The 23,601-nt window shown below is 48.9% G+C and overlaps 1 protein-coding gene across 1 annotated transcript in view; it reads left to right on the top strand.

The window, feature by feature from the left end:
- Positions 1 to 23,049, top strand: part of LOC142578132 (uncharacterized) — a 43,175-nt gene extending 20,126 nt beyond the window's left edge. The window contains exons 4-5 of the mRNA XM_075687537.1: positions 19,224 to 19,322; positions 22,888 to 23,049. Of these exons, the coding sequence (XP_075543652.1) occupies positions 19,224 to 19,322; positions 22,888 to 22,895 (107 nt within the window). The 3' untranslated portion in view covers positions 22,896 to 23,049. The remainder of the gene's footprint in view (positions 1 to 19,223; positions 19,323 to 22,887) is intronic.
- Positions 23,050 to 23,601: the final 552 nt, after the last annotated feature.

The raw sequence follows: 23,601 nt of genomic DNA, 5'->3' as shown, positions 1-23,601 counted from the left end.
AGTCCAGGCCAAGAGAAGCGGCTGCGAATTCGCTCGTAGGTTTTATGGAAACCAAAGTGGCCGGCAGTGGGATCGTCATGAAACGTCTCCAATATCTGGCCTCGAAATTATCGGGGAACGACAGGAACCCAACGGTGTCCTTCGGGATGAAACACTTATCGGTATAATATCGAATTTTCGATCTTGAAGTTCTTCGACTGCCGACGGAGCCGAGCGTTACGTTGGCGAGATGATCTGCGAATGCGCTCCATAACGGAGTGGCAGTAGGAGTCATTACGTTGGCTAGAGGCAAACGTATGAGAATGGCTGGAAGGGAGCCGGTTGAGAGCTGCGAGCGAAAGGAATGCAGGCGACGCGTCCTGCGGTTTCCTCGCGGAAGGTGGTGCAGCGTTTGAAGACGGTGGTAAGGGACAACGAGAGAGAGCATCGGCATCGTGGTGTTTCTTTCCAGACTTGTAGGTGACGTCGAAGTCGTATTCTTGTAAACGAAGTATCCAAGACGTCCCGTTAAGTTCTTTAGCGTCGCCAACCAGCACAAGGCGTGGTGATCAGTAACGACCGTAAAGTGGCGGCCGCGCAGGTAAGGCCGAAATTTTTGGACGGACCAAACAACGGCGAGACACTCTTGCTCGGTAATCGTATAATTTTTCTCTGCAGCTGTTAGCGTGAGACTTGCGTATGCAACCACACGTTCTTCAGAATTTTGCTGACGTTGCAGAAGGACAGCGCCGATACCGTGTCCGCTGGCGTCAGTATGTAGAAGAGTGGGTGCGGTGTTGTCGAAATGACAAAGTACAGGTTCGGACGTGAGGGCACCCTTGAGGGCGTCAAAAGCAGTTTGGCATTCGTCCGACCATACGTAGGGAGCTCCAGAAGGAAGGAGTTGATGGAGCGGTGCCGCAATGGTGGCAAAGTTACGTATGAAGCGCCGGAAATACGAAGCTAGGCCAAGGAAGCTACGCAAGTCTTTGGCGCGTTGAGGCCTGGGAAAGCGGAGGACAGCGGTAATCTTGTCGGGGTCGGGTGGAAGGCCCTCCTTGCTGACGGTGTGTCCGAGCACTTTAATGTTTTTGCTGGCGAAGTGGCACTTTTTTGTATAGCTGAAGGCCGCTAGCTGAGAGGCATGTCAGGATTCATCGAGACGCTGCAAGTGCTGATGGAAGGTCGACGAAAATATGATGTCGTCAAGGTAGCATAAGCAAGTCTTCCACTTTAGGCCCCGTAGTACGGTGTCAATCATCCGCTAAAATGTGGCGGGAGCATTACACAGGCCGAAAGGCATTACGTCAAATTCGTAAAGTCCATCGGGTGTGGCAAAGGCGGTTTTCTCTTTATTTGCTTCGTGCATGGGTATCTGCCAGTATCCGGAGCGTAGATCAAGGCTGGAGAAATACTCCGCGCCTTGCAATGAATCTAACGCATCATCGATTCGGGGCACTGGATATATATCTTTGCGGGTTATTCGTTCAAGGCACGGTAGTCTACGCACAATCGCACTGATCGCACTGATCCACCTTTCTTACGCACCAAAACGACAGGTGACGACTAAGGGCTTGAGGATGGGCGGATTATGCTACGTTTCAGCATGTCGGCAATGTGGGTATCGATGATCTGGCGTTCAGCGGAAGAAACACGATATGGTCTCCGCCGCACAATGGAAGTTCCAACTGTGTGTATGCGATGAGCCGTCGAAGAAGTCTGTCCCAGAAGAGGAGAGTGGGCGTCGAAGGAGTCTTTATGCTTGGATAACAATGCCAGTAACTCCCCCGTCTGCTGTGGCGTTAGATTGGAGCTGATGGTACTAGCGAGAACCGAAGCAGGGACCGGATTCGTAGCTGTGGGTGGCTGTGAAAGCGCAGTAGTCGAGGTAAGCACTGAGACAGGTTGAGTGTCCAAGACGCACATGAGAAGGGCGCCTTGAGAAAGCCGGACTGGCTCATTGGTTGCGTTGAGTACAGCCAAAGTGGCCGTGCCGTTGGTGAAGCGAACAAGCCTAGGTGCCAGAGCAATCCCTTTGGATAAGCAACGGGCGGACGGTACAACTAAAACGTCACCATCGGTGACGTCAGAGTTAACTACAAGGAGTTGTTCGCGGCCAGGGGGCCTCATACAATCGTCAGCAGTTCGTAAGCGAAGGCGCGGTTCGTGCACGTCATCGGAATTGTTGGTCTCTGTCAAGTTAACGCGGCGTTGACGGCACGAGATGAAAGCAGATGCCGAAGAGAGAAAGTCCCACCCTAGTATAAGCATGTGACCACAGGAAGTGAGTACTGCGAATTGGATATGGTTGCGTATCTCGTCGATCGAAACTCTAACGGTGCATTGCGCCGATGGCCGAATGACATTATTTGCACCGTGAAGAAGAGCTCCACTGTAAGGTGTAGTAACTTTGCGTAGACGAGAGCACAAGCCAGCGTGAATAATAGAAATAGCTGCTCCCGTATCAATCAACGCTAGGACTGGTACACCTTCTACGCAAAAGAATAAAGTATTGGCCGGGCACGCTGGAGGAATTGCAGTCTGTGCGAGCCATGCAGCTTTCCTGCATGGCTCGCACCATCTGAACCATCTAGTGTTCCGATCGGTAGTCAGGAGTGTGGGTGGCCGGTTGCAGGGGTGATGTCGAGCGTCGGAGAGGGGAGGGCGAGCGGTGGCGCCCTGGACGGTAGTTGCGAGGCGCTTCGGGAGGTGGAGAAAGGGAACGTGGGGAGAGCCGGCGCTGGTAAGGACTCGCAGGAAGTAACGGGTCTCTCTCATAAATATCGTAGCCACGGCGTTCGTCCTGTTGTCGTCTTCAGCAAAAACGCGATATGTGCCCGCGAATACCACAATAATAACAAATGGGGCGGGGCGTAGGTCGGGTAGTGTAAAATGCTCTGGCAGGCGGACGGTGTGGTAGAGTCGCCAGATGGCTGGGGGCAGTAGCAGGAGCAGGAGGCGCTGTCCGAACGAACGCTGGTTGCATAGCCGCAACCTGGGCATACGAGGTGGATGGCGAAGGAAGGCCACAGCTCGCAGCGCATGTCATGGAGGACAGCTCCTCTTTGATGATGTCGCGCAAGCCAGGAACCGAAGGTTGAGGCTGGAGAACAGGAGGACTGAGCAGGCCACACGCTTGGAGCTCTTCGCGCATGAGAGTGCGAATCAGTATACGTAGGTCGGTATCCGCCGAAGGAGGCGCGTCACCGGCGGCAGGTTGTAAACGGATGGCCTGAAGTGCGTCCAGGTGTTGGCAAGTCGCGATCACATCGTTAACTGTATTTGGAGTTTTGATCGCCAGTGCGTTGAACGCGACTTGGGCAATGCCCTTTAGGATATGACGAACACGATCAGATTCCGTCATCGTGGCGTTAACACGGCCACAAAGACCGAGGAAGTCCTCGATATAAGAGGTGTATGTTTCTCCGGGAAGTTGCGTGCGTCCATCAATCTTGTTCTTGGTGACCTCAGAGCGGACGTTGGGAGCACCAAAATCTGCCGAAGCTCGTGTTTGAATGCCGCCCAGTCAAGCAACGTGCTCTCGTGGTTGAGAAACCAAGTCCTGAAAACGTCAGTGAGGTAGAATGCGACGTTGCGAAGCTTGTGCATATCATCCCACCGGTTAGACTCACTCACGCGGTCATAATTGTCCAGCCAGTCATCAACGTCGTCACTACGAAGGCCAGCGAACACGGTGGGGTCGCGCTGCTGCGTGCTGACGCTCCATGAAGGAACGGCCGGTGGGGCAGTGACGGTGACGCCGGAGGCTCCTGGAGGATGTTCTTGGAGCATCCTGGCGGAAAGGCGGAGCAAACGGCGGCCTGAACGAAGCTCCAGGGAAAGTCTAAGGCGTAGAGGACCAAGGGATCGAAAGCAGCCTCCACCATTTGCGAGACAGCTGTTAAGCCTCAACGGTTTTATTATGCAGGTCGCGCGCTGCAGACGATGACGCTGGCCATGATGATGAACTTACGCATGAACAGCGCATGGAACTTACGTAGGTGGACGGCAGATGGCGCTGCTCAACCAGGAAGTGGTGTTTGAGCGAGGGAAGCTCGCAGTAAAATTGAGTATGAAGAACGACTGAGGAACATGGAAGAAAGTAAATGGGCTGGGAGAGTGTTGAGGTATCTGTACAGGAAAAACAGATTCACAGTAGAGGAAAAGAACTAGGAAGCTTACCAGCAAGTATGCGGCCTGTACGCTGGGCAACAAAGAACGTCAAGCGGAAAGTCAGAGGCCGAAATAATCTTTTGGGTGGCGGCAATGGAAAATAAACCTGCCATGAGTAACTACTTAAGAGGAAAAAACGAAATCAGGAAAGAAACAATTTATGATAACTCAAAGGGAAGCTTAATACTTTTCGAAGCGAGATGGGATGCCTTAGAACACGCACCTATAAGGCGAGATATATAAGAAGGAAGAAGAGGCATGTACTTGCTGCGGTAAAGCTAGCGAAACTATGGAGCATCTTTTATTATAATGTGAAGACGTCTACCCAGCGGTCGATTTAGGCACCACTGGCCTCCTTGAAGCCTTTGGGTTCAGCGAGAGCAGTGGAAAACTAAACATGTCCGCAATAGGGATTAGTAAGAGGCGATTGGAGGATTGGTGGAATAAAAATAGGGAAACGACAAAACACGGAGACCTACGAAAGAACAGTCCGCAATAGGGGATCGGAACATTTGGTTGTGGGAGTTGATAGTGTTTGTTTTTCTTTTTTTATGGTTTAGCCCACCGCCCCGTTCCAAAGGGGACGCTCATAACATCCATCCATCCATCCATCCATCCATCCATCCATCCATCCATCCATCCATCCATCCATCCATCCATCCATCCATCCAGAGAAAGTGCAGTTTTTTAGAGCAAAATGCAACATGGCTGTTTTTCACCGGTAGCGTACGCTGGTACGCACCGTGCTCGCCCTGCCGGCTATGCGGCGTGCCCCAATGCCTTGGCTGCCTCGTAGCTGGTGCGTTATAATTGCCAGGAGAACAAAGAGCCTCTACTGACGCCCATACAAACAAGCCACAAGTGAGTGAACAGATCTTACGCCTTTATTGGCAGAAGAGAAGCAGTGTACATTCTCGTGCAATAGCAGGAATAAAATTTGCATGTCGAGATACGCTGAAATAATTGACGCGAGCTCGTAAAAGGCTCACCGTCGTCGTCGCACATGGCTGTCTGGTAACGAGCGACAACCAGCAGCGCGATCAGGTTTGACAGTGTCCTACCTGTTCACAGCGACAGTCGCCGTTAAAGATGAGAAATTTGCATTGCGAAGCAATCGGGTGACGCTGACATCTGCTGCCGCAGCCAGCACAAAGATATTGACTACCCGGGATTTGAGCGTTAACTCCGTTCCAACCTGCACTTTTCTTTCGGGAGCCGCTAATGTGTGGCTCACACTTGTTGTCCCACTTTGTCTCAATATGGACAAGTCGGCTTCTCAGGCATCATCTTCGGTAGCCACTTTTGCGGGCCTTTCCACGCGTGTGGCTATTTTCTTCATACACTTTGAACGATGTAAGCACGTATGCTGGTCTCCGTTCTCAGCAAATCACGGCAGAGGAAGGCCACAAGCAAAATTTGCCCATGGCTGCAGCAAGAAAGAACTAACGGAGAGCGCCAGTTACGGTGCCTGTATACTTGGAGTCTATGTCGCTGCGCGGACTGCACGAGCAAATGCTTACCTCGAGAGACTGCTTCTCAATGCAACTGACCAGGCCACACATCCCAGAAACGTAACACGGCGACCACAACCAAGTGGGGCAGCATAAGCAGATTCTGCAATCAATCACACCAGTGTAGCTTGCGCAAAGACACAGGCTATTGATGAAGAAGAGTCATCAACGAGACTAAGAATATGGGAATGAGAAAGCTTGCATTCAAGAAAGAAGCCACTCTGCTCTGCAAGCACTGAAGCAATGGAGAGATACACTAGAAAATACTGCTAAAGATATGTTATGCTACTACACAATGACTGTATTAAGTATGAACGAGGAATTGACTGACCTTTATGTTTGAATGAGGAAGATTGATTTCTAACGAGAATGGGCAATGAAGAAACTTGCATCTATAGAAAAAAATTACACTTGGTACAAATGGAATTGACATGGCCAGGAAGCTGATTAAGGGCAAACTGACGGAACTATATTGACCAGCGTCGTCCATGCTTGGTGAGAAGTTGCAAATGCACCTGAAAAGGAAGAATTTATAGAAAGCCCTTTTTGAGTTACCTGGATGACTCGGCCATTGTGCGTGCTAGTGGAGTGGTGGCTGAAGCTCTTTTTAGTCTTGACACATCCCTCCGTAGACTTGATATCTCATCCAAATTCTTCTGCATACGCTTCTTTGTTCGTGGTGTAAAAGCCTTGCAAATTCGGCTCTAGCTCCTTCCTGTTGGTGTAGATAGGAGCTCCTGTGATGACCAAGATGTGCTTCGCACTGATTCTGTTCGGGCAGAACAGTGACACATGACATACAGCACAGATTAGTCAAACTAATGTAGTGTTTTCTTTTATGTTCGAACCAATTATGCTGAAACATAAATGTGAAAAATCATTCATATCGTCTGCTGCAGTCAAATAACGTGTATCTCAAGACTACCAAGCCAATATCAAGCACATTTATTTCTGAACCAGCTGTTGTTTACCTTGTAGTAGCAGCTAAAGTCTATACAATGACCTTGTTGTAGCGAACAACAGCTTCTCAATAGTGCCTGGAGTGTGTAACTTTATACTGGTGCTGTCCTCATTAGTGCATGTCTGCAAGAGAAATTTTGACTGCATCAGAAATTGAAAAAAAGCACAATTTTGTAACATGAAAGGCAAAAAGGTGTGACATATATATTGTAATGGTTTGCCACTACAGAACACATGCAAATGTGCACTGTTTGCTCTAGGGTGCTTAAGCAACATGTTAAATAAATATTGCTACTGTCCATAAAATTGATGTGTGCCTAACTACAATGCATGTCAACAGCTTAAGTATTATTACGATCACAAATGAGAACATTTTTGTCTGCTCTAGTATGCACTAGAAGAGATCACACTACTGGTTTCTCTAATAACTCCATGAGAGACATGAAGCTATTAGAACTGATCCATTATTTTTCTACATCAACGTGATGCGCCGCTTCACTACGCCAAAAATAAATGCCCTGTGGTAAGCCAAACAACAGCACGAGCATTTAGAACTAACAAGCACGAAATATGGTTGAATTATCATGCTTGCAACTGTTTATTACATTAAATTCTGTACTTTCACTTCATTTTACCAAAAGGTTCTTCGGTTTTGTGGACGCGGACTCGAAAAAAAAAAATCACACACACACACACACACACACACACACACACACACACACACACAAACACACCTAAAATGTCATTACCAGAGTTCTCTATAGGAAACAGCAACGGAGGGTCCTGACTCCCCATATGTAATGCAGGATCTAGTTCGTTAACCTGTCTCCGCCTGTAAGTTAATGTGACCAATATTATATAATGATTCAAGCAGCGGTGTTAAACGACTCACCGTTATTGTCGATGTTACGCTTGCGCGTAACAGGTAGCTTTGTCGCGCAAATATTGGTTTTGTCATGCTTGCCAGTCATTTTCAATACGTAATTCACAAATAAGGGCCTAAGCAAAAGCTTTTCTTGCTGCCCTGGTAGCGCACCCACGAGAACTTTACTTTCTAGGACCATCTCAGTGGCCTTAGCCACGGCTTCTGTGAGAAGCTCATAAATTATTCTTACGCCGAGAACAATGTCAATAAACCAGTCACGGCCAAATTCGTTCTTTCGATCAAAAATTCAGTGTGACCACATTTCTGGCATCATTCGAATCATATTATCATGTAAGAATTTTCAATTCTTCAGTGAGTTTTCTTAAGTTTACAGAACGTGGACTCTGCGAGAACTCTCTACACGGGTATCACATGTGAAAACCAGCTGGCTCATGTCTAGCTTATTCGGAAAGCATTTATCCAGCGAATTCAGAAAAAGATGCACCATGTAAAACATTATGAGAACAATGAAAGAAATGCAGCCAACTATCACGGCGTACTGACGTCGAGAATAAATATCCAGCCGTCCACATTGTAAGTCGTTTTACTCAAATCGTTGGGACATATCATTCAATGTTCCAGCGTAGTTTCATTCACAAGTGCTCAAACATATTGCATAGTGTTTACTTGGCTTACATCTGGCGGGAAGCGCACTACAGCAAAAGTAGTCAAACAACGCTCAATGCACGCAAGGCTGCGAGCAAGCTTACTGGCCCACATTCTCCACGAATTACAATAAAAAAAGTGTGGGAGGCGGCGAAAAGTGGTAGCCGCCGCAGCCACGGTTTATTTAGGCGAGGCAGCCATGATACCGCTAGATATCGGAAGCAGCCGACACCGCAGCCGCTCAGGTAGAGCGCGCTAGAGTGTGCTACCAGCGTGTAAGCCCTCTTCTTCGCTCGCTTCGGGGGTGATAGTCGCGACCCTACAAAATAACAGTAAAAAAAGAAAACAACTCAATGGCCTTTCACTTTGTGAAGAAAGATGACCAGCGAAGCTTTGTATGTGGGCCTCTTAACGGCGAACTGCACCTCAACCGCTGGTCGGCCCGGTATTGCACTATCTTCGGGATCAGCCTTATCTTCGGGATGTCCTGTGCCTGCACACGCACACGATCCTGGGCGAACTGGCTTTTATCGCTGTGAAGTTCCTTACCTATTTCTGTTTCTTAATTTCTTAGTTAATTGTATCTCCATATTGATTCAATGCTAATGCATTACCGCCGACAGTCATCCTGAGGCGGGTTCTTCCGCAGTTATTGTGTTGTAATTTGGAAGCCAATAGCAGGCTCAGCATGATCAAGACGGATAAATCGGAATAATGCGGCATTTCTTCGACAGGAGATTCTGCGCCGCGCCAGACATCGAGCGCTCCACTGTCAACGAACCATAAATTGAGCTATATTCGGTGGACATCAGGAGCGCTTGGCATCGCAAATAACTAGATTTGCCAAAGGCAGTACGCTGGAGCATCACCCGTAGGTTCTGCCACGTCACACCTGACAGTCACATGCATTTGTCACCGGTGTATATCGACACTGAGACGGAGTGCAGAAATTCATTAATCACACCTATCATTGCGAGATGAGATAGCGTTCGACGAAAAAGTTTGCCTTGTGGAATACAGCGTGCCGCACAGTAGTCTGCTGTACATTCAATGGGCATTTAGAGTTTAAAAGCTTAGCGACTCTGTGGATGCGGCACCGTTTCTCATATCCCCCTGTGTAAAGATCAATGACGCTAACTCTCCATGGACACCTCTAGGGAATATATGTAATTGTCGCCAGGCTTTCTGCAACAATTTGTGCAAGAATTACTCCAGGTGGAATAAACGAGAAATGAGGGGCTTGGTTAAGCAAGGGGCCCAATTTTTAATAATTATATCATATGAAGCTAACAAACAAAGACACTAAGGACAGCATCGGGGAAATTACTTGTACTTAATAACTGAACTAAAGAAATCATACAATAATGGCAATGAAAGTGGACGAAAAAAGAACTTGCCGCAGTATCAAGTGTCACATTGTCTATACTTGTACGTATTTCGCTAACGCGATTGGCTTAAGAGGCAGAACGTCATAACGTCACTTTCTAGGATTTAGCAAAACTACAATGTGACTCCGCTTCCAATGTGTACGAACAGTGGCATACTCTCACAATCAATTGAACAATGAAGGAGTGCTACCTTTGTTCTTGGTGCAGAATAGGCAAAGAGCCGAGTAAGTGATGCCGTCGGGTCCAGTTGAACTTGAGCCTGTAAAAGAAGAAATCACGCCATTAAGTTAACGGTGATCGTCATGTGAAGGCGATCATCTGCAGTCTTGTGACGGGCATAATTGCTTTGGTGCTGTGGCCGCCGTCGCGCGTCCTGCGAGAATTCGGCGAAAATCTTGAGATACCTCCACTTCTTTGCGACTTCTATGCCCAGCTAGGCCGTGAGAGAGGCACTGCTGCTATTGTGGCGATGGCAGGGCACGAACCAAAGAAAGTGGCGAACTTGGATTTCTTCGAAATGTCAGCAGCTTGCACGGGGAGTGGGAGCCAGTTTCTGACAAAGTTTTCCTATCAATATCAGCGCGACGTCATACGGCTTACACTATCTTGCATAACACAAACCCGGAATGTTTTGCTATATTTGTTGGAGTACTTTGCGTTATTTCAAAGCGAATGTTTCTTCCCTGCTGTCCCAACTTTTCGGGTGTTAGCTGCTGCTTTTTCCCCATTAATTCAACAATTATTTCGGCCACCTGGTATGTGACAGTGGGTATTGTTGTGCCATTACCACAAGCCCGGATTCCGAATCTGCAAGATGGAGAATTTTCCTGCGAGCGCCCTTTGGACAAACCCGGGGCTGCGCCGAAAGGCACAGCGCCCTAATTCTCCCTTGACAAGTCAAGATGCTGAGCCGTCAGGCAGTCGTGTCCTCCGGAGAAGCATCGGCGGGCAACATGTTCAAACGTGTCGCCAAGTGCCAGACAGCCCGGCGCCGTACCTCCCCTTCCCTGGAGGTCACCGCGCCCGCCAGTTTTGAACGGGGTGGCCAGCGTGGTCGCTGGTTGGACCCCTCCGTCGACCGTCGAGTGCTCACTTTGTATTGGGCCGTTTGAGTGACAATGGTTTCTGGGGGCTTATAAGCCGCGGCGCGCCGCCTGGAAAACCGGATCCGCCGACCCACCGGGAGCAGAGTGCCGCTCTCGACTGGAGTGAGATGTGTCACGCGTTTTCGCAGGACGTCGCCGTGCGGGAACAGTCGCGTTTGCTGTGAGCTCTCGGCCCCAGTGCCGATCCCTTCATGTCCGGTATAATGACCTGTATATAGTGTATAAAGTCCCTTTTGTTATTCTCACCGACGCCTGACTCGGAGTCTTCGCTACCAACGCTCTGTCACGAAACGGGTGACGAGCGCTACGGGACCACCTCAAAGTCGTAACAGTGGATGGCAGCTACGGGATTGACCGGCATCAGCTACCTCGGCGCGGTGAGTGCATGAAGTTTACCTCAAACACCAGACTTTCTCTGACACAGGTTACAGTAGCTTAGGGAAGGATTTGGTGTTGCATTGTGATAACCTTGTGTGTTTCAAGCCTAGTAAGAGTGTTTTGAAAACCAGGGGATGCTGAGGGGGTAAACAGGACAGTGTGTGAAATACTTGCATATGTCTTACTAGTAGCATTATAGTAGCGTACGGCAGGTATATTCAAAAAGGGTAAACAGCAGGAGGACAGTGTGAACGATGGAGAAGTACAAGGTGAAGGAACTTCTCGAAATTTGTGAGGAGTTGGGCATTGAGTTGGGCTCAACCAAAAGAAAGAATGCGATCCTTGAGGTCATGAGGACTGGGGACGTAACGGCTGAGGAAGCCGCAGAGGCCTTGGCGGGTATCAATGAACGTCGGGAAAGGGAGGAGAAGGAACGTTGCGAAGAGGAAAGGAAAGAAAAGGAACGTCGGGAGTGGCAGGCAGAAAAGGAACGTCGGGAGTTGCAGGCAGAAAAGGAACGTCGGGAGTTGCAGGCAGAAAAGGAACGTCGGGAGTTGCAGGCAGAAAGGGAACGTCGCGAGCACGAGCTTAAAATGAAAGAGTTGGAGACTCGAAACAGCTCGCCGGCGCCTAGTCTCACTTCTAATGTTCCGAGAATACGCGATCAACTTCCACCCTTTGTCGTCGGAGAGGATATGGCCAAATACCTCGTGAAATTTGAGCACGTGTGCGAACGGAATAGCATTGAGCGATCCCTCTGGGCACAGAATCTGTTAGCCTTGCTTCCTGGGGAGGCATCAGACGTAATAACTTGCTTATCGAAAGAGGCGTTTGAGAGCTACAGTGATGTGAAGGAAGCGCTACTGCGGAAGTACAAATTGTCGCCCGAAGCTTTCCGGCAGAGGTTCCGGTATGCAAAAAAGGGCAAGGAGTCGAATGTTGACTTCGCGTTTCGTCTAAAAGCCGACTTGGTGGAATGGCTGAAGGGCGAAGAGGTTTACGACGACCGCGACAAAATTGTCGAATGCATCGCGTTGGAGCAGTTCTACCGTTGCATTGATGAGGATGTCCGGCTCTGGCTGCAAGATAGGCTAAAGGAGGTTAAGCTAAACAAGGCAGCAGAATTAGCGGAAGAGTATTACACCCGCCGCAGCTTGCACAGCAAGGCAGTGCGCGTAGAAAAAGCAGATAGGAGAGATGGGTTTTCCGGAAAGCCCGAAAAACGGAAATGTTACAATTGCAAAAAGCAAGGGCACATCGCTGCGAACTGCCCAGAGAAAGTTGCTTTTGCAACAAAACAGCGAAACGATACGACGCGTTCTTTTGAAAAACGGAAACCGTTAACCTGCTACAATTGCAAAAAGCAAGGGCACATCGCTGCAAGCTGCCCAGAGAGAATTGCTTTTGCAACAATACAGGAAACTCACAAAAACATACGTCTATTGGAGCCCTATGTGCAGGAAATTAAGATAAACGGTAAGAAGTGCCGTGCACTTCGGGACTCTGCAGCAACTATGGACGTTGTTCACCCGTCTTTCGTCTCCTCGAGTGATTTTACGGGAGAGTGTACTAGGATACGGCAAGTGGCCGAGGAGGAGAGTGTCTGTTTACCGATCGCAACGGTTATCATTGAAGGAAAGTTTGGGAAACTTAACACCGAAGCCGCTGTGTCAGCCGCCCTCCCGGAGCACTTTTCCTACCTCTTCTCAAATAACTCGGAGCAGCTGCTGAAGGATCAGGGCAAATCATTCTTTGCCGACGTGGCGTACTTGGCGCTCACGCGATCCAAAGCGCTCCCGCTGTCGAGGGAACTTGACTTTGCGTCGGTGAGCGAAAGGCGGTGCGGCACACGGACTGATCAAGGTAACTTGAGTGGCGAGCAGTCACGGGAGAGGCAGAGCTCGGAGGCTGGCCTAGGCGAGCGGGTCCTGGAAGTGAGTGGGAGTGACGCGTGCAGTGCTAGCCGCGATGTAGACGCGACGCCGCAATTAGGCGACGCGGGCTCCACATTCGCTCCGGTTTCCGCCAGCTGGCAGGAGCAGGCGGCAGTTGAAAGAGAAACTCTGATTCGCGAGCAACAGGAAGACTGTTCACTAGCCGATCTGAGGAAGAGCGTCAAACGGGGAGTGAAAAAAAAGTGGGTTTCATTTGGCAAGGAATCTGGCTTATTGTACCGCCGCTACACGGATAAGCAGGGTCGCAAATATAAGCAGCTTCGGATTCCGCGAAAATATCGCCGGGAAAAATGAATGACCTCATTTGCTTCCTCAGTAGTATGTTTTCGGTCCAAGTGATTTCAAGGGGACCATTCTATTTGTCATTGTTATTGCTGATTATTAATTGTTCCTGATCTTTTGGTGTGTTGTTCATTTGAAAAAGGGTTGTTTGAGCCTTGTATACTAGATCGTACACCTGCCTCTTGTTGCGGCGGAAGCAAAAAGGGGGATAGCAATTCAGTTAGGCTGATTTGGATTATAGCCTTGTCTGGTGTTTGACGGGACACAGAGGGCACTTGTTCGTGTTGGGTGTTGCCTTTTGCCGGTCGGTTTTGCAAGCTGCAGAACGACCAATCGGGACCAGTGGCGAGAAGCAAGGGCTTAGGAACGACCCGAGCGGAGCTGGTTGAGGTGCCTTGGCGACAACGCGGTGAGCCGAGCTCCTGTCCTGGCGAGTGGGACCTGGGCACGTGAAGTGACCTGGCGTCCCGACACTGGACGTAAACTTGGACGAGCCTGACGAACGTGCGCGCCTGGCATCCGAGCCACGTGGAGGCAGCTCGTCTTCCCGGCGCCTTATCTGAGGGCGGCGATGCTGTTGTGCCATTACCACAAGCCCGGATTCCGAATCTGCAAGATGGAGAATTTTCCTGCGAGCGCCCTCTGGACAAACCCGGGGCTGCGCCGAAAGGCACAGCGCCCTAATTCTCCCTTGACAAGTCAAGATGCTGAGCCGTCAGGCAGTGGTGTCCTCCGGAGAAGCATCGGCGGGCAACATGTTCAAACGTGTCGCCAAGTGCCAGACAGCCCGGCGCCGTACCTCCCCTTCCCTGGAGGTCACCGCGCCCGCCAGTTTTGAACGGGGTGGCCAGCGTGGTCGCTGGTTGGACCCCTCCGTCGACCGTCGAGTGCTCACTTTGTATTGGGCCGTTTGAGTGACAATGGTTTCTGGGGGCTTATAAGCCGCGGCGCGCCGCCTGGAAAACCGGATCCGCCGACCCACCGGGAGCAGAGTGCCGCTCTCGACTGGAGTGAGATGTGTCACGCGTTTTCGCCGGACGTCGCCGTGCGAGAACAGTCGCGTTTGCTGTGAGCTCTCGGCCCCAGTGCCGATCCCTTCATGTCCTGTATAATGACCTGTATATAGTGTATAAAGTCCCTTTTGTTATTCTCACCGACGCCTGACTCGGAGTCTTCGCTACCAACGCTCTGTCACGAAACGGGTGACGAGCGCTACGGGACCACCTCAAAGTCGTAACAGTATGCGTTGGGCACTTGTTGCTGGCTGCTGCTAAGAATGATTTCCATCCAGGATATAGCGCATACTCGTACCGCATTAGTAGCTCATCCGAAGGATGCGAGTCTTGTACATCTGATTTCCTGGGAATAGTGCAGACCAGTACTGTAACAACGGCAAGGCTAGATGGTGCAGGCTGGCAGATGATCTACGCAGCTGCAGGCGTGAGCTCGAATACACACTTTCTTCGTCCCGTCGTTGAACTCATCCTTTCGGCTTCAGTTCGACGCCTTCATTTCCACCGTCCCTGTATTGGTCTTGCCATGCCATGACGTCAAGATGTTGTCGTCATGGCGTCATCGCCATGCATTTGCTATTGCAGCGTCGTCATACATTTGCCGTCATGCGGTCCTTGTCACACTGTTCTCTTCACACTATTGTAACCATTTTAGCATCGTTATCCCATCGTCATCAAGCCGTGGTCATAATACCATTGCCGCCATCTCTCTGTCTTCATGCTATCGTCGTTATATCACTGTCACCATTTCATCACCGTCAACGCATTTTCATCATGCCAGCGTCACTATACCGTCGTGGTCGTTTCATCGTCGTGATTTTATCATAGTGATGCGAGTGTCGTCATGTCGTCGTAGTTCCATCGTCGGCGTACTTTCATTGTGATGCCGTTGTTATCGCTCCATCATCGCCACTTTGCCGTAATGGTTCTAGCGTTCCAGTTAAGATGGCTGGCCACCAACAACACGCCGCAGCCAGCGTCTCCGATCCCTTCTTCGTCCTTTCTCTTTTTTCATCCTTCCGTAACAATATGTCACATCTCCAAGAAAAGTTCCTGAACCATCATTGAGGTTGTTGTCGCCTTGGAAGATAATGGTAGTTTGTTCGAAGAACCAACCTGACATTTCTAACGCTATATACGGGAAATTTAGCAGTAAATAAGGTACAGAAATTCTGAGATTTGTCAACTAATGCGTGAGCATTGTTTGGCTCCGCTGTGACTTCGCTTTTTCTTAGTATTGCCTGCTAGATTTTTCTAGCTGATGCGCGTCTGCCGATGGCCATTCCGAGGGCAAAAATGGGCTTAAGCTATAGTCGGCAATTGTCAGATTTTCTCGCCGTATCCGGCCGCTTAATGAAACCATATCACTTTAGCCAGCCCTACTGGCACGAGAGCGCTTGACGAAGCATAGCAGTCGCAAGGGAACGCCAGCGGCCGCAATAGCGCGTAAGGCATTGCGTGAAGGGAGAGTGCATCGCCGTGTTAACATGTCACCCTCGCTGTCACTCCCGCAAGCCTGTGCTATGCGCGCCTTCCTTGTCTACGCCAGCTCTTGCCTGCGATGTGACTGCACCCACTGAAAACCCGCCAAGCGTCTCGACACACTCGCTTGCCCTAAAGGTGTTCATAACTCGAAGGACGCTCTGCAGCGTTTAATCAGACATTGAACCACCCCAAAATCTCACGTTAGCCCACCTCCAAATTGTAAGTTGGTCCATCCTCTAAATTTTAGTAGGTTCACCCCCAAATTTTATTCGGGCTACCCGCCACACCAAAACTTAAATTTGACCTGCCTCTAAATTTCTGTTGGCTCGCATGCAGACTTGAAGCTGGCTCACTCCCAAAGTTGAGGTTTCCCAGCCCCAAATTTCAAATTGGGCTGTCCCCAAAGTTATGTTTTCCCACCCCCAAACTTAAGTTGGTCCACCACCACGTTTCAAGTTGACGCACCCCAAATTTAAAGTGGGCCCAAATTTAAGGTGGGTTCGCTCAGGTCCAAATTTCAAGTTGGGCCATCCCTAAATTTAAGTTCACCACATGCAAATTTAAGTTGGGCTACCCTCAAACTTCAAGTTAGCACATCCCCAAATTTCATGTCGACCCACACCCGAATTTCAGTTGGTTCACCCCTATTTTAAGCTTCTCCATTTATTTTCTAAGGAACCCTAGTTATCCGTATGGGTATTCTTTTATTTTCTTTCATTAAATGCTACCAAACATCTAGATTTACACTATCATAACCATTAAATGTCTGGAAATCACGAATTTTTTGCAAGATATTACACTATTCGGAGCCAGGGCAGGGGGGACCACTAAAGTATGCTTAGGCACTAATATTAGAAGACACATGACAAAATAGCCTAGATAAGCTCGAAGGCGTGGGAAATAAAATATGACGACTAAGTAGAAATGTAACCGTCCAGAAAATTATTGTCAAGTGACATATTGTTCAAGTGTTCTACATATTCCTACACGTAATGCGACGGTAATTCATTCAGCACAGGGAGTTCGTAAAGCTTACGTGCATCAATGTCTTGCCGACAAAATGTAGTTTAATGCGATAGGAATTAAATGGACACTCCAAGTGCATTTCTGCCGTCGGCGTCGCCTTGAGGCTCCGTATAAGTAAAGGCGATAACAGCGTCGCGGCACGCCCTACGCTGTAAGTGCGTGTGCAAGCGTGCGAGGGGAGCCAACCATCGCGGCTCAATCTCGCCCGCGCGAAAAGGACGAATGGGAAGAGGAAGCGCGCCATCTTCTCGCGCGCGTGCGAGGTACCCAACGTTGTGAGGCGCCTGGGGGAGGAGAGGCAGGGTTGCGGCGTTCTCTCCGGCTGCAACTGCGCATGTGCATGGCGGCTGAGAGCGATCGCGCGGCCGTATCTAAAGAGCGATCTGCTTTGGGGGCAAAGTGTATGTACTACGTCGGCGGCTCGTAGCATTGTGCGTGCAGGCTGTCCTCGGCGCTTGCTTTGCGTTGAAGCGATAGACAGCACGAATGTCGCTTCGCCCGCCATTGCTGGTGCGTCTCCTCACGCCAGCGTTTGGGCAACGAGTGTCTGCAGTCACTGAGCGTGATGAGTTCATGTTTGCAGTGCGCGGACACCATGCTTATTAATTTATTTAACGTACGAATGTTTATAGGTTCATACGCCCGATAAATAATTATCTTTAGTTCATATGGCTGTCTGCTAACTTTCTATTGGGGGCGAGCTCCAGCCCTAGAAGAGCTCGCGCCACCGTCGGCGTGACGTGGCATGAGGGATCACGTGGACACAGCGGCCGTGTAGGCTGCTTCGGAAGTGCCGCAGCGAGATGAAAACGAAAGTTTACATTCCCACCTGCGCTGCGGTTCTAATTAAGTGGTGAGGCTTCACCGCCTTGGGTGTCTGCTTGGCAACATTTGAAAGTAGTATGATTCGTTGGTGGCTTTGGAGGCGTGCAGCATGGTAGGCTTGGTGCCGCAGTGCCGGACGTACGCAACGGAGCCCGGTCTCAGCCTTATTCACAGGTAGCCGCATGACAAGGAGCTGCGTGAAGCTTAACTCGCGAAACTTAAGATTCGGCAGACAGCCATCGGCTACAACTCGTATATGCAGTAAGCACAGACGCAAGGGAGATTTCTGCTACGGCGCCGGCACTGCGATGTTCGGTGAGTAGCAGAAAACGCGCACTGAGACGCTCGCGTGCGCCCGCTGCCCGGCTAATGTCATGACGGTTTGGTCTAGGAACTTGTTGATGCTTGACACTGGCAAGTTCACTCTAACGGAAAGGGATTTGTAAGACACACATTAAACAAAGGGATGGCATATGGTCAGGCTTGCGTTATGAATTAGTGCACTGGATTACGAAAAAAGAAGCAGAGAGAAATCGCATGCTGAGAAGACCAATAAGCATACAGTGTGACGCAACTTTAGAAATAATATTGAAATGTCCAAGAATTTAGAAGACAAAAAAAGGTTGAATCGTCGTGACGGCACATCACAGTCGCCGTGGGCGTCGAAGTCTCTATAACGAAATTATTTTTGAACAGTTCTCATAGCGTCCATGCATCAGTGGTTGCTATTGTACTGTCAAATGCTCATATGCTGCGCCCTAATGCTCACGGCACGGTGCGAAAACGCGCTCACAGCGAGAGCAAAACATTATGCGCGGACATGCATGCAGACGCGCAGTCGGTCACTGCGAACCCGTGCTATCGCTGCATTCAGGCTTCATTCTGTTATGCTCCATTTGGTTATACAGAGAGCCCACCATAAGAACATATTTCACATAGTTTACTCTCAGCGTTTGCCTACCTTTCACGGAAGAAGCCGGTTAGGGAGACTCCATCGCGGCGACCGCGCGCAGTGGCGTTCACTGTACGTATTCTGTAAAGAGATGGCGTCTGTAAACAATACTGTGCTTTCAGTTTGCCCAAGAATATTGTATCGACAGTCAGAAACTTCCCTCAATTTCAGAGTACTTACATAAATGTCCAGGAGGGCTGCCGCGTGGTGTTGTTACTGAGCGCCATAAGCGAAACCTATGAGGAGCGCGCCGCGTGATCGCTCATACAACGCAAGGGAGGCGCTTCCGACAGATGGCGACTCCGTAATCCTCGCCCCCAATACCAATCAATGTTTCGCCTTTCAGGCGAAACTGCGCTTTTTTTAATTGTTGGCTCAATATCGCGCATTTCGAATGATTATTTGGCTGTCCTATTTATATCGTTTCAAAACACCTCTGACCGCCTTACATGAATATGAAGCTGCAAAAACATTATGTTGGAAGATTTGACATAAACATAGGCCACCCGAGCAAGCATGGTGAAATTTTGATAGTGGGCTTAACTTAGCACTGACGGCCTCAATGTCCAGTGAGATCAGAATACATACGCTGTTTTCAAAAAATATTATTTATTATAATGCCTGCATATTCCGAACTAACCGTGTTAATTATTTTTCAGTTGCCAATGGCACTCCATGCCCCCCACCGGGTACATCATGTCCTAATGGCAAGCCCCCGAGTTGCACCGACGGTCAATATGCGTGCTTATGCCAATGCTGTGAGTACATCAACTACGTGTTAAGGTGAAGAAAATCTTGAGATTCACAAGAAGGAGAATCGTGCGCAATACTTTTTCAGTAGATATGAAAGCTGGTTTGCGAGTGTTAAGCAAACGCTGCAAAAAGTTGCAGCAATGTGGTCTATGTTAATTAAAGCAGCGCCGCAACATTTTTCGAGCACGGTAAGACACAAGACATCCATGTACACCCGAGCCAGATATTACCCACTTCCATGCAGCGGAGAACGTATAATGTCACTGTGAAGATCAGTCATGCTTTCCTACAGCTTTGTCAAACCCCCGCCATCTAAATTGCACATTATAACAGTATGGTGCCCTCACGCGACTATTGGGTAGATCTGTGAAAACGTCACGATTAATAAGAGCTTTATGAGTGGCCACAAAGGTGTCTACAACGTTAACAATGTTCATGCTACTTTACGTAATCAAAATTGAAGAGATACCACTGCTTTCAACGCACCGATATAAAAATTCAATTTTAAAGTTCCGGTATTCAGCGGACGTCCTCTGTTCTAGCTAGTTGTGCCGGCTCCTCCGCAGCGAGAGATCGTGTCGTCGCTGAAATTTTCATACCTGCTCCAGCGATGACGCTGCTGTTCCAGTGAGTTTTGCGTCTGTGTAGAATTTTTGTACTCAGAGACTCACTTGAACGCAAACTTACGTGCACTGCAAACGCGACATTGGTCACGTTCACACTGGCACATGGCACTACGCGTGGGCCGCAGAGGAAACCCTACGCAGGCCCTTTGAACAAATTCTATAATATTTCATGCCACAACAAGCGCCATAATGCTCGCCGATGAGGCACACAAAATATAGTGCGGAAACCATAAGGGCAGGGACAGCCTTTGAGGTCAGCTTCTTATAAGTGCGAAAACGGCAAGTAGTTGCGTCTACGTGAACATCCAAATCCGAATTTAAACTTAGTGCTGCAGTGACGTTCAGTGTTCGGAGCATTGGGGACACAGCCCCACTCCGCCGCAGCCTCCACAGTGCGAGACGCGGAAGGAGGAGCGGGAGCACCGCGGAACGGTCGAAGGGCAATAAAGGATGTACGGAAGGCATTGAAATAAGTTTTGCTGTAAAAGATTTGTGAAATAGTATTTTTATGCACAATATTTAAAGGGGTGCAGGGGCCATTACTGGCGTGAAGCGTATAATTTAGACAGTATTCAATTTGTCGTGTGAACAATGTAAACCAATTTACACGTATAGCAGTGTTTTGTATGCCTACACATAAGACCTTTACATTCCTCGAAATAGTTGGTTGAATTGTCAACATTAAGCCCTTAGCAAGATCAGATTTTTAACATTGTAATTACGAAATTGAAATTACAGGCGGCAACAAAAATAGCATTTAATAGCGTTATGAGCTATTTTTCTTGATGAACAGACTACGTTCAGTCTAAATGCTCGAAGCCCGATGAAACGGTACTTATTTATAGCAGGCAAGGCAGGAGAGATCAGATGCGCTGCTACAGTTCAACCCTTTTTGCAGCGTGAATCAGCCACGTACCAAGGACTGCCGATTCTCCTGGTTGACTGGCGCTTCGGTCGGAGTGTTGTCATAGAAGAGCTTGAGCCACTCTACATGAACAGCCTCACGACCACGGCGGCGTTGATAAAGAGGCGGAGAGACATACTGTACAACATATTTCATGGGAGAGGTTTGCCCGACCGCACGGTATCTGGAGTCAAATTCACATCCAGAACAGAGGGTCAGAAAGCAAAATTGAGCAGTCAGTGGGAGAAGGATGGGGCTTCTGGTGGTACTGAGCTGCGGTCGAAAGGGAAAGGGCGAGAAGCCAGCATCGCACAGTATGCTGCGCAACGCTCCGTTAAGCCGTTCGTCTTCAAGTGGTATGGGCTATTAGTGTTGTGTACGGTTTTGCACTCTTTCGGAAACAACGGTCACAAGATCACACTGAAGAGCACGCCTTCTATCACCAAGAAGTTCTCGAACTTCTCCGTGACGAAGAGTGAAGTGGCGCAGTGCGAATGATGGAATGATGAGTGGCGCGGTTTCATTGTGCGGTGAGAGGTGATAAACTGCAGCGATAATCCAGTGGTTGCCGGAACTGGTACACGTAAGTGGACCTTAACAGTCTGTCCCGACCCAATCAAAGGGACGGGCTCAAGGAGGTTTAATGCAAAGCTGTTTCGATGGCCAGATTAAGAAAGCGGCTGCGATGGCAACGCACCGAATTGATGAACTCACTTGCGGCTCTGACAGTTGAGACAGGAGCGGACGTACTTGCCAGAGAACGTGTGCCTTCGACGCAGTTGCCAGGCCACTGATATCAGAGCAGAAGGCAGGTGTAGATGACGTGGCATAATAGGAGACATCGCGTCTTTCACAAAGATAGTTACCATTGCAGAGGAAGTGGTTGTGAATAGCAGTAAGATGTGCCTGCCGCGGTATATAGTCCCAGTTGCCGGAAAAGCTGTAGATCGTGCGAGGAAGTGTGAAAGGGAAGCGACCTATGGGTCTTCGCTCTCCTCAGATCACATTCTCTTTAAGGTAATGTATTGGCAGAACAAAGTTGAAGGGGTAAGAACTGCTGCCGCGAGATGAAATCGCTGAAGGAGGATATCGCTGAGCGCGGTGTACATGGTAGGTGCCAGCTATTTGCGACATGCGAGAGAGTCTAGAAATTATCTGTGACGACATCCACTGAAACGAAGCAAAACTTCTCTCTCATAATATATAACATCGACTAAAACAAAGCCATTTGTTGAGTTTAACTATAAATGGCGACAGGCGCCTCACAGTGTGAAGAAAAATTTGGAACCGGCACTATTCCTGCTGCTCTGGAGTGCTCATTCTTAATCGGGACTCCGGACTTGTTTTCCGTATTGCTGAATCTCTAGCTGCAGTGTTAGCCTTACGCAAGGTAAATTCATCAATATCGACGGTAGTCAATAAAAGACCCTTTATTATTGTGTTCATATCATAAAAGAAAGCCAAACCAAACTAAACCAATCGTTCTCATTACATATCGAAGAAAAGTTAATTTAGACCACCCCCGCAACTGAGAAAGCGGTGTGCCAAAACGCAAAGAAGGCGCGGACGTCAACTGTATGCAGTACAGAAATGTGGAGCGGGCGTTCATTAATTATTTTAGCTACTGTTGCAGCTGCTAGTGATGCAAATCCTGCCTTTTTGGGTCTCTGAAAATCTTTCCTGCATTGCCTTTTTCCTGTGTAGTGCTCGCATACGATATTATTTTCGCTGCAATGAACACTAGGTATAAAAAGGTGTCTGAGAGGTAGAATTCAGGAGTACCGGCAGTCTTACAGACCAAAGCTGTAATCATCGCGGCTTAATGAGAATGCTTTTCTTTGTAAATTCTGGCAACAGTTCTTAGGATTCCATAGATCAGACTGGCTGCCATGAAACATACTCTAGAAGTGAGCCGATAACAACTGTTGCTGTAAAAGTCAGCAAGTACGCACAGTGATCATCAGCTACTTTTTAAGTTGTTGCAACTCGTCAGAACCGTGACCTCACCCCACTGACCCATGCATTTTTTTGTTGCTGCAGCTGCATAAGGATCCACAATACGATACAGGGGATTACCACTCTCAGCTGGCTACTTTGGACAATGAAATAAGTCTTGCTGTGCTAATAAAAGTTTGTTTTCGAAATGCCCTTTTGTCGTTAGCTGAACTTCTGCATTCAATTTTAATCTAATAAAATGTTACACTTTAACGCTCAAAATGCCCTGGTCAATGGTATCAATGTTAAAAAAACGCAACAAATAAGCCAACCTGTACACTATATGTTACGATGGAATCCTTCAAGAATTTTGCACATTCAAAGCACTTATTGAAATGCATGTGAAGTGAAGCTATCGTTAAGCGGATGAATTATTGCTTTATAAAGTAAATAGGGTAGGTGCAATTGTCTTTACTTTTGTTCTTTACAACGTATCCTCTCAAGCAATGTTTACGGATCGCGAAGTCACAACTGGCGCCTGCGAACTGGTTTGGAGTCCCGAAATTGGCTGGTTGGCAACAACTTTATTTGTAGTCCTGCAGAGCTTTCGCCGACTTGGCCTTAGGTTTCCCACGTAGGGACGTCGACGTGTTGCCTCGCCGCCGCCTCGCGGGCCTGCTGGACGGCCCAGAGTTGGTCGCTGAGGCTGGGGCTGCACAAGGCAGCGGCCCACCGCGGTGGAAGGGTTCCGGAGTTAGCACCGTGCGGATTTTCGTTACGCTCATGTGAGTTAAAGTGACTATGTCCCGACATTGGCAT

This window comes from Dermacentor variabilis, chromosome 4 (genome assembly GCF_050947875.1).
Source record: "Dermacentor variabilis isolate Ectoservices chromosome 4, ASM5094787v1, whole genome shotgun sequence".
Classification (NCBI taxonomy): domain Eukaryota; kingdom Metazoa; phylum Arthropoda; class Arachnida; order Ixodida; family Ixodidae; genus Dermacentor; species Dermacentor variabilis.
The sequence above is the reverse complement of the archived record's forward strand: the minus strand, read 5'-3'. Positions and strand labels throughout refer to the sequence as shown.